General features: G+C 40.6%; 1 protein-coding gene across 2 annotated transcripts in view; it reads right to left on the bottom strand.

The window, feature by feature from the left end:
• sh3rf2 (SH3 domain containing ring finger 2) overlaps positions 1–11,928 on the bottom strand; it is a 114,711-nt gene extending 102,783 nt beyond the window's left edge. Inside the window, exons 1-2 of one of the 2 annotated variants that reach the window (XM_061927931.2) lie at positions 11,558–11,928; positions 857–1,251 (exon numbers count right to left, since the gene is read on the bottom strand). In XM_061927931.2, the coding sequence (XP_061783915.2) occupies positions 857–1,195 (339 nt within the window). In that variant the 5' untranslated portion in view covers positions 1,196–1,251; positions 11,558–11,928. The remainder of the gene's footprint in view (positions 1–856; positions 1,252–11,557) is intronic. The other variant, XM_061927930.2, reaches the window with a different exon arrangement.
• Positions 11,929–12,253: the final 325 nt, after the last annotated feature.

The raw sequence follows: 12,253 nt of genomic DNA, 5'->3' as shown, positions 1-12,253 counted from the left end.
GAAAGGGGTGGGGCTCACCCTGGTTGATATAGACAGCAGGACGGTGGCCATGGACGTCGGAACCCGCTAAGGAGTGTGTAACAACCCACCTGCCGAATCAACTAGCCCTGAAAATGGATGGCGCTGGAGCGTCGGGCCCATACCCGGCCGTCGCCGGCAGCGAGACGCGCTTGGAGGTGCGCTCAGCGCGGCTCCCATATGATTGCGCACTGGTGTGCGTCTGGGTCGTGACAGCGTGGCACGCGAATGTCTGTGCTGCATTGGATCAGTCTCCTTTCTTTAACAGGCAAAAGCTTTATAACCTCACTAATGCCTTGCATCGTCTATATTAGATATACAACAACGGGCGGGTGCGGGCGGATGGCGGGCGGGTGCGGTTCTGATCAAATGTTACATCGGGTGGATGGCGGATGGTTGACGACTTTCTGATGCGGTTGCGGATGAAATAATTGCCTATCCGCGCATCTCTAGTAGGGATTAAATAAGCTCTGCTTCTTCCTACTCCTTTTCGGACATGCTGTAATGAAACAACTGGAATTGTGTGATGCATTACATTGTATCGTGTGCATGCTCGAAATAAACTGGAACTGAACTGAACTGAAATGAAATATGGCTCCCTCAACATTATGGGTTGCCGACCCCTAATATATCCATCCATCCATTTTCTACCGCTTATTCCCTTTTGGGGTCGCGGGGGGCGCTGGAGCCTATCTCAGCTACAATCGGGCGGAAGGCGGGGTACACCCTGGACAAGTCGCCACCTCATCGTTATGGACTTTTAGTGAGTTTGTAGGTGCAGCAAAATCAGGGTACCTAAAAACTGTAAACTACCCAACACAGAGAGATGCACACTCACCTCTTTGTGGTCTTGATGTTCTCTGTGATGACCTTCCCTGACAGCCCCGCCTCTCCTGGCAAAGGGCACGGCATAATGCGTGTTGCGGCCTTGCCCCGCTGACCCCTGCAGCCCCTCCAGGAGTCGCATTAGCAGGATGTTCTCAGGGAGCTCCTCCACCGTCCTCACCCTGACAGGGGTTCTGCACTCCGGGCACAACAGCTGCGAGTGTGCCGCCTCCTGCCTCTGCAAACAGGCCTTACAGAACGTGTGCTGGCAGGGCAGCACCTTGGCGGACCCGTCCAGCTGCTCCGAACACAGGGGGCATTCCAGGAGGGCCGTTAGGGATGGGTCCTCCATTTTTTTTTTTTAATTGTGTTAGGGAATGGAGCTCCTCACACACCTAATCCACCATGCTGCAAGGTAAGTGGAAGGATATTAGGCCATGTCCCCACGAACACAGATACTTAATAAAGGCATACTTATCTCTGCATTTAGGCCTCTTTTCCACACGCAGACGCATACTTTTGTCTTTAAAAACAGACTTTTACACACGCTGGCCAAAGTGTAGAGTAACAAAACTCTTCGCTTAGTGCAGGGGTCGGCAACCTTTACCAGTCAAAGAGCCATTTTGACCAGTTTCACAAATTATAGAAAACAATGGGAGCCGCAAAAATCTTTTGAAATTTTAAATGAAATAACACTGCATACGAAGTTTTTTATTTTTGCTTTGTGCTATGCATAACCAGGGGTCTCAGACACACTGCCCACACCTTTATGTGGAATTTGAAAGCTGGTGCGGCACGCGGGTTTTTATTTAATGGCGCTTGTCAGCAACATGCGTGCCGTGATGGTACAGCGTATAGCACTCACTACAGTCAGCGTGCCTGATCAGACACACGTTGTATGGGGCTTCCGCTTTGCTCACGTAGGTAACAGCATGGCATACTTGCTCAACAACCACACAGCTCACACTGACGGTGGCGGTATAAAAAAAAAAAAAAAAACTTTAACACTCTTACTAATAATGCGCCACACTGTGAACCCACACCAAACAAGAATGACAAACACATTTCGGGAGAACATCTGCACCGTAACACAACATAAACACAACAGGACAAATACCCAGAATCCCATGCAGCCCTAACTCTTCTGGGATACATTATACCCCCCCCCCCCCCCGGCTACCAAACCCCGCCCACCTCAACCGACGCACAGAGGGGGGAGGGGGGGGGGGGGTGGTAGCAGGGGTGTATAATGTAGCCCGGAAGAGTCAGGGCTGCATGGGATTCTGGGTGTTTGTTCTGTTGTGTTTATGTTGTGTTAAGGTGCAGATGTTCTCCCGAAATGTGTTTGTCATTCTTGTTTGGTTTTGGTTCAAAGTGTGGCGCATTATTAGTAAGAGTGTTAAAGTTGTTTTATATGACCACCGTCAGTGTAACCTGTGTGGCTGTTGACCAAGTACGCCTTGCTGTCACGTACGTGTGCAAGCAAAAGATGTATATTGTTTAACAAGTGTTGGGCTGGCACTCTGTTAATACAGATTGTAGAGGGCGCCAAATGTTGTACCATCATGGCACGCCCTTATTATAGCTGTAAGGGTGAAGATCGGTGAATATTAATCCCGGGAGTTTTCTGCGAGAGGCACTGAAATCCAGAAGTCTCACGGGAAAATTGGGGGGTTCAGCAAGTAAACTGCTGAGCCGCATCAGAGTGATCAAAGAGCCGCATGCGGCTCGCCGACCCCTGGCTTAGCGTATGCACGGCGCAAACGGAGACTTGTGTTGTACGCTGTCATTTCCAAACTCAACAACACTACCTGGCTGGCTTTAAACACACTGTTTGAACGTAAACATGCTGCTCAACGTTAATAAAAAAGACAAATCAAAATGGGCTTTGCGACACTCCCGCCGGCGCTAAGGACAGTCAGCCATTTTGGATATGATGGCTGTGGAACCTCCACCTGATGAGACAACTTTGACAGGCAAGACTTTTTGCTGTGTGTCATAACAAAAGGTGCAACATTATCTTATTTTTTTAGTCCTTGTTTAACAACAAGTCATGAAGTTAAGTGTTGCTTTTATTATTGTAGATGGAGCCGGGCGCGACTGTGCTCGCACGTAAAAAGTGACCAAGCAACTTTAATGTAGCGTCCTCCTTGTAGTGTGTACCGATGTTAAAGACATTATACCGTATTTTTCGGAGTATAAGTCGCTCCGGAGTATAAGTCGCACCAACCGAAAATGCATAATAAAGAAGAAAAAACACACATATAAGTCGCACTGGAGTATAAGTCGCATTTTTGGGGGAAATTTATTTGATAAAAGCCAACACCAAGAATAGACATTTGAAAGGCAATTTAAAATAAATAAAGAATAGTAAACAACAGGCTGAATAAGTGTACGTTATATGAGGCATAAATAACCAACTGGTATGTTAACGTAACATATTATGGTAAGAGTCATTCAAATAACTATAACATATAGAACATGCTATACAATCTGTCACTCCTAATCGCTAAATCCCATGAAATCTTATACGTCAAGTACAGTGGTTCTTAACCTTGTTGGAGGTACCGAACCCCATCAGTTTCATATGCACATTCACCGAACCCTTCTTTAGTGAAAAATAAAATGTTTATTTATTTATTTATTTTTTCAAATTCAAGACAAAGTTATGTTTTTTTTTACTAGTGCACAACATGAAGCGTGCATGAACATCACCTTGTTCAAAGAACAAAACCAACACAGTGCTTGAACTCACAACAAATTACACACTTTCAAATCAGATGGAAAATTAGAGGGAACATTGTTTGGGGGTATCAATAATACTTAGACTTCCTCTTTATTGTCATTTAAATTTGAACTTTACAATACAGATACGCGATAGGGAGACGTTTTTATTTACACGATTGATTGATTGATTCAATTAAACTTTTATTAGTAGATTGCACAGTACAGTACATATTCCGTACAGTTGACCACTAAATGGTAACACCCGAATAAGTTTTTCAACTTGTTTAATTAAGTCGGGGTCGATGTTAATCAATTCATGAGTCCGGTGTGTCTTGAGCGCTGCGGCGGAGGTTTTGCCGAACCCCTGAGGCCGACTCACCGAACCCCTAGGATTCCATCGAACCCAGGTTAAAAACCACTGGTCTAGTCTCTTACGTGAATGAGCTAAATAATATTATTTGATATTTTACGGTAATGTGTTAATAATTTCACACATAAGTCGCTCCTGAGTATAAGTCGCACCTACGGCCAAACTATGGAAAAAAACTGCGACTTATAGTCCGAAAAATACGGTACACTTCATTACACATGTAATATATCACTATATCCATGATTAAATGCTTTATAATTCCCTTAAACATGCAAAAGGGTTTCCTTGGCTCGTTGGTGCGTGTTGATTTTAGAAATAATGTACACTTCACTGCACATGATGTAATTCATCACCATGTTGCTGAACATGTGTTGATTCTATGAGTGTTGTGTTTCAGCAGCACAGGCGTGCATTCGCTCTTTAATAATGTTCCCAGGGCTCTGTGTACGTGCAGGCTGGTTTTAAAGATAACGTACATGTCATTGTAAGTCTAAAGTCGATCAAAATAAACATAATAGGAGGTGTAATGCCACCAAGTCAGATATTGCTGCTTTTTTCAGGCTTCTGATTGGACAAAATGTGCACGACAGCAGGTGTATGTGTTTGTGTAACAAGCCTTTTGACTTTTTGTGCCATCCATTTGCCTTTATAAAGCATTACATGGATTCAATTCTTTAAGATGTCAATAAACTTCTCAATCAATCAATCAATGTGTGTAGTCATAGACAGTTTTGTCATAAATGCAAGTTTCTCAATACCCGACCTGTTTTTTTGTGCCTTTAAAAAAACAATTAGAACTCTAAGACACTTTCTACCTCTAACAACCAAAACGCTGTGAAAACTTAGATGCTGTGTTCCAAATTTGGAATATTCACGGAACTTGTGTGAGCCTATGGCTATACATTTTGTTACATATACATATGTATTTTGCATTCTATTTTAGTTACTTTATTGAGTTTACAACCCCCTGGCGCTGTTTTGTACTGTTTTTTGTACTATTTCTGTACTTGTTTTGTTTATTATTTCTTGATTGTATGTAAATGTTGCATATAATAAATAAAGGTTTATAAAATTTAAAAAACAAAACAAAAAAACATAGTTTTGAAACTACACTTGTGTGGATGGAGATTCTTTTCTTTCTTTCTTTAGTTTATTTGGAACATGAACACACTTACAGCATAATACATCGCACAATTTCATATCATTTCACTTTACATCATGTCCGAAAAGGAGTAGGAAGAAGCAAAGCTTACTTAATCCTACCCCTTTCCCACTTCAGAGCGTTTACAAATATATACATTCATTTACTGCCTTTTTTTTTATAGCAAAATGACATCCGTGAATGAGTAATACAACAGTTTTGTAATATATAATTAAGTCAGTCATTCTTAACATACTGAGATGAAGAATATCTTATTTTCAATAAGGTTGAAAGTATTTCTCATAATTCTTCTTCTTTGTAAGCACTATTAATTTGAACAATGTTTAACTTCTTTACTTAATCCATTCCATCATTTAATTCCACATACTGATATGCTAAAAGGTTCTAAGTGTTGTACGTGCATACAAATGTTTTAAATTAGATTTTCCTCTAAGGTTATATTTCTCCTCTTTAGTTGAGAAGAATTGTTGTACATTCTTTGGTAGCAGGTTATAGTTTGCTTTGTACATCATTTTAGCTGTTTGCAATTTTACCAAATCATCGAACTTTAATACTTTTGACTCAATAAATACAGTGTTTGTATGTTCCCTATATCCAACATTATGTATCAGTCTAATTGATCGTTTTTGTAACACAGTTTTAGCCCCAAATATGTGTTTTTGAAACTCTCCGTGTTCGTGTGGACATGGCCTTAGAGCAGTGGTTCTTAACCTGGGTTCGATGGAACCCTAGGGGTTCGGTGAGTCGGCCTCAGGGGTTCGGCGGAGGTCAAGACACACCCGACTCATCGTGTAAATACAAACTTCTCCCTATCGGCGTATTACGGATACGGCAACAGCTGACTGATTTGCAGGTGTGTCATTTGTTGTGAGTTTATGCACTGTGTTGGTTTTGTTCTTTGAACAAGGTGATGTTCATGCACGCTTCGTTTTGTGCACCAGTAAAACAAAAACATGGTAACACTTTAGTATGGGGAACATATTCACCATTAATGAGTTGCTTATTAACATGCAAATTAGTAACATATTGCCTCTTAACTAGTCATTATTAAGTACTTATTAATGCCTTATTCGGCATGGTCTTGTTACAACCCTAACCCTCTAACCCCTAGCCCTAACCCTCTAACCCAGTGGTTCCCTAGGGGTTCAGTGAATCGGCCTCAGGGGTTCGGCAGAGCCTTTCGCCGCGGAGGTCAAGACACACCCGACTCATCGTGTAAACAAAAACTTCTCCATGTCGGCGTATTATGGATACCCCCAAACAATGTCCCCTCTAATTTTCCATATGTTGAGCAAACGCAAAAACTCCTTCAGTGGAGCACATGTGAGCGACGTCAGACATGCACATGCACTGTAACACACCTGCAGCACACCTGTCCCAAACCTGACTAAATAACAAGTTCAATGTTTTATTATTATAATCAAATGACAGCAGTCATTTCAATGAGATTATTTTCTAATATAAGTGTTTTGGCCCACTTACAATGACTATAACATATAGTTTTTCATGAGTTGTGTACTAGTATTATATGTCTGGGTGGGGGGGTCCTGCTTTGGAAATAATGTGTACCCCTTTCAGATATCGCATTTAGTTCCCACTAAAACATTCACATGTTGCACAATGAGATGTAAACATGGGATCATGTGTACATTCCTGTAACTTTCCGTTTGTAAAATATATCTTTATTAGTATTTCTTTAATATAACAACATCATTTTATGATTACGGTTCGGGTTCGGTGAATGCGCATATAAAACTGGTGGGGTTCGGAACCTCCAACAAGGTTAAGAACCACTGCTCTAACCCTACCCCAGGGGTCAGCAACCCGCGGCTCTAGAGCTGCATGCGGCTCTTTAGCGCCACCCTAGTGGCTCCCTGGACCTCTTTCAGAGATGTGTGAAAATGGAAAAAGATGAAGAAAAAATATATATTTTTTGTTTTAATATATTTTCTGTAGGAGAACAAACATGACACACACCTTCCTAATTGTTAGAAACCCCACTGTTAATATTAAACATGCTTCACTGATCAGAGTATTTGGCAAGCACCGTTTTGTCCTACTAATTTCAGCGATCCTTGAACTCACCATTGTTTGTTTACATGTATACGTTTCTTCGATGCCACAGAAAGACGTGTTTTATGCCACTCCTTCTTTGTCTCATTTTGTCCACCAAACTTTTTATGCTGTGCGTGAATGCACAAAGGTGAGCTTTGTTGATGTTATTAAATTGTTGGAGTGCTAATCAGGCATATTTGGTCAGTGCATGGCTGCAAGCTAATCGATGCTAACATGTTATTTACACTAACTGTATGTGCATATTGCATCATTATGCATTGTTTGTAGGTATATTTGAGCTCATTTAATTTCCTTAATGTCCTCTGTGTATTTAATTGGCATGTGCATGTCTCATGACACATTATCTGTACGTAATATTGGCTGCATTTCAGATAGTTGTTAGTGTGCCATGTTGTTCCGAACCACAGCAAACGTTACCCAGCTTGCAAAGATTGTAATAAATCCATTAGAAGAAGACAGCCTGCCGTTTCCTTAAACTTGGACACGCACATCTATACCTTTGGACATTCTAAGCCAGTAATTTCCAGAAGTTATCTCATCCCGTGAGAAGCCTCAATTTTACTAATGATTTCCAATGTTGCAAAATGTGTACAATAAATATTAAAATACAACATTTTTGTTAACGAATATTTGCGTCAGCCTTTTATAGTACGCTAATATAGACATTTGCCTTATTATAACACTTATATAAGGCTTTTAATTTTTTGCGGCTCCAGACGGATTTTTTTTTGTATTTTTGGTCCAATATGGCTCTTTCAACATTTTGGGTTGCCGACCCCTGCCCTACCCTAACCAAATAACTCTAAATTAAGTCTTTGTTACTTAGAATATGTTCCCCTAGTGCAGTGGTTCTCAACCTTTTTTCAGTGATGTACCCCCTGTGAATTTTTTTTAATTCAAGTACCCCCTAATCAGAGCAAAGCATTTTTGGTTGAAAAAAAGAGATAGAGAAGTAAAATACAGCACTATGTCATCAGTTTCTGATTTATTAAATTGTATAACAGTGCAAAATATTGCTCATTTGTAGTGGTCTTTCTTGAACTATTTGGAAAAAAAGATATCAAAATAACTAATAACTTGTTGAAAAATAAACAAGTGATTCAATTATAAATATAGATTTCTACACATAGAAGTAATCATCAACTTAAAGTGCCCTCTTTGGGGATTGTAATAGAGATCCATATGGATTCATGAACTTAATTCTAAACATTTCTTCACAAAAAAAGAAATCTTTAACATCAATATTTATGGAACATGTCCACAAATAATCTAGCTGTCAACACTGAATATTGCATTGTTGCATTTCTTTTCACACTTCTTTTTGACAGACATTTTAGTGAGAAACCTGAGCTTGTGCTTCACTGAGTTTATGAACTTACATTCATATTTTGTTGAAGTATTATTCAATAAATATATTTATAAAGGATTTTTGAATTGTTGCTATTTTTAGAATATTTAAAAAAAAATCTCACTTACCCCTTGGCATACCTTCAAGCAGTGGTTCTCAACCTTTTTTCTGTGAATTTTTTTTTTGATTCAAGTACCCCCTAATCCAGGGGTCGGCAACCCGCGGCTCCGGAGCCGCATGCGGCTCTTTGATCACTCTGATGCGGCTCAGCAGCTTACTTGCTGAACCCCCCAATTTTCCCGTGAGACTTCCGGATTTCAGTGCCTCTCGCAGAAAACTCCCGGGATTAATATTCACCGATTTTCACCCTTAAAGTTATAATAAGGGCGTGCCATGATTTTACAACATTTGGCGCCCTCTACAATCTGTATTAACAGCGTGCCAGCCCAACATTTGTTATATAATATGCATCTTCTGCTTGCACACGTACGTGACAGCAAGGCATACTTGGTCAACAGCCACACAGGTTACACTGACGGTGACCATATAAAACAACTTTAACACTCTTACTAATAATGCGCCACACTTTGAACCAAAACCAAACAAGAATGACAAACACATTTCGGGAGAACATCTGCACCTTAACACAACATAAACACAACAGAACAAACACCCAGAATCCCATGCAGCCCTGACTCTTCCGGGCTACATTAACCCCCACCCCCCACCCCCCTCTGTGCGTCGGTTGAGGTGGGCGGGGTTTGGTAGCGGGGGTGTATAATGTATCCCGGAAGAGTTAGGGCTGCATGGGATTCTGGGTATTTGTCCTGTTGTGTTTATGTTGTGTTACGGTGCAGATGTTCTCCCGAAATGTGTTTGTCATTCTTGTTTGGTGTGGGTTCACAGTGTGGCGCATTATTAGTAAGAGTGTTAAAGTTTTTTGTTTTTTTTTATACCGCCACCGTCAGTGTAACCTGTGTGGTTGTTGAACAAGTATGCCTTGCTGTCACTTACGTGAACAAACGGAAGCCCCATTCAACAGGTGGCTGATAAGGCACGCTGGTTGCAGTGGGCGCTATATGCTGTACCATCACGGCACGCATGACGCTGACAAGCGCTATACATTCAAAATCCGCGTGCCGCACCAGCTTAAAAATTCCATAAAAAGGTGTGGGCAGCGTGTCTGAGACCCTTGGTTTATACATAGCACAAAACAAAAAAAAAAACTTTGTATGCAGTGTTATTTCATTTAAAATTTCTAAAATGTTTGCGGCTCCCATTGTTTTCTATAATTTGTGAAACTGGTCAAAATGGCTCTTTGACTGGTAAAGGTTGCCGACCCCTGCCCTAATCAGAGCAAAGCATTTTTGGTTGAAAAAAAGAGATAAAGAAGTAAAATACAGCACTATGTCATCAGTTTCTGATTGATTAAATTGTATAACAGTGCAAAATATTGCTCATTTGTAGTGGTCTTTCTTGAACTATTTGGAAAAAAAGATAGGTTTTTATTTATATTTATAAAAGATTTTTGAATTGTTGCTATTTTTAGAATATTAAAAAAAAATCTCACGTACCCCTTGGCATGCCTTCAAGTACCCCCAGGGGTACGCGTACCCCCATTTGAGAACCACTGTGTCCAAAACACTCTAAATTAAGTATTTGTTACTTAGAATATGTTCCCCATACTAAAGTGTTACCAAAAACATAACTTTGTCTTGAATTTGAAAGAAAAAAAACATTTATTTTTTCACTAAAGAAGGGTTCGGTGAATGCGCATATGAAACTGGTGGGGTTCGGTACCTCCAACAAGGTTAAGAACCACTGCCTTAGAGCAGGGGTGCTCATTACGTCGATCACGATCTACCGGTCGATCTCGGAGGGTGTGTCAGTCGATCACCAGCCAGCCATTAAAAAAATAGTCCTAAAAATGAGCGATCATAAATCTTCACTATGACGTCACTTTCGTCACTGGATTGACATTCACGGCACCCGAGGGTCTTCTGAGATGACGCTGGCTGCTGCCAGCTCATTAAAATTACCGACTGGAAGGCGAGAAACACTTTATTTCAACAGACTCTGGCGCCGTACCTGTTGTCAAAACTCCAAAGACCGACTGCACAGTTGCACAATAAAAGCTCTGCTTCATCCTGCCTGCGCTACCAAAATAAGAGTTTCAGAAAGCTGGCGTGCACAAGCTAGCAAGCTACGTAGTTTGCCGACAATGTATTTCTTGTAAAGTGTATACAAAGGAGTACGGAAGCTGGACAAATAAGATGCCAAAAACCAACCACTTTCATGTGGTATTGGACAGAAAGGAGGACTTTTTTTCTCCTCCATTCGAAAATGCGGACGTTATCATCACCACTGTCTGATTCCAATCAATGCAAGTCATCACAATCAGGTAATACACCAACTTATATTCTTGTCTTCATGAAAGAAAGGAATCTATATGTGTTAAACATGCTTGTATTATCTTTAACCACCTTTAACTTGTTAACAATATTAACTATGTGTTAAACATGCTTGTATTATCTTTAACCACCTTTAAGTTGTTAACAATATTAACTATATGTGTTAAACATGCTTGTTTTATCTTTAACCACCTTTAAGTTGTTAACAATATTAACTATTTGTGTTAAACATGCTTGTATTATTTTTAACCACCTTTAACTTGTTAACAATATTAACTATGTATTAAACATGCTTGCATTATCTTTAACTTGTTAACAAAAACATATATTTCATAAATAAGTAAATCTAAATGATATATATGAATGAGGTAGATCCTCACGACTTGATCAATTGAAAAGTAGCTCGCCTGCAGAAAAAGTGTGAGCACCCCTGCCTTAGAGGCATCAAAAAAATACAGTCCACCTTGTAAAAAAAATAAAGTTTAAACGCCTTCTGTAACACCAATTGTGTAATCTGTATCATTTAAAAGTAGCTAATGTGTGAATACTAGTGACATGCTCACATGGGCTGCCGCAACACGTCAGCTAATGTGACATTCATAGTGAGAGTGAAACGTTACCTCAGGTAAACCAGCGTTTGTGGACAACTTACACGGTCGTCTACCGGCTGCCAAACAAACTCCAACGGTACGAAAGAGCCCTTCTTCTTCTCCTCCTCCGCCGCCATGACGTCCTCGCGTTAGGTGCGTGACACTCCGCGGAGGCTTTAATGGCGACCAGCTAGGACGCACCTGAAAGAAGCGTGGAAACTACACACGTTTGAAGCCAACAGGTAACAAAGCGGCCCCGCTAGAGGCCGTCGCGCTCAACAGGAACTGTGTCGAATTTCACTACACCGCCGACTTTAACCCTTAATGGGCTAAGTAAGCATTTGCCGAGCAGGTAATTAAGCAGACATGGCGAAAGGACTGTTTACTTATTTAAGCTTCGCTAATGTTACCTCATTTCCGCATTCGCTCAGCTGTGACCGCGTCACAAAGACACGGTATTATGTGTTAAAACACTTTGGATTACTTTTTTAATTACATGTCTTCAGATGAGCACTTTCTCAATTCCAATTAAATATTGAGCATGTATTTTCTATAAATATATAAATGACAGTGTTAACAGTCTTGTTATATGTCATGGTCTCCCTCTGCTGGTGCGTTCACTGACCATGCAGCCTCCTTGCATCACCTGCAGGCTAACCATCCTTTCCTTTATTTTTATTTTTTTAAATATTATTGTCTTCTTCTCTTTTTTTATCCTCACTCTCC

The sequence above is a fragment of the Nerophis lumbriciformis genome, linkage group LG35, assembly GCF_033978685.3.
Source record: "Nerophis lumbriciformis linkage group LG35, RoL_Nlum_v2.1, whole genome shotgun sequence".
NCBI classification, from domain to species: Eukaryota; Metazoa; Chordata; class Actinopteri; order Syngnathiformes; family Syngnathidae; genus Nerophis; species Nerophis lumbriciformis.
This window is presented reverse-complemented; position numbering and strand designations above follow the sequence as displayed.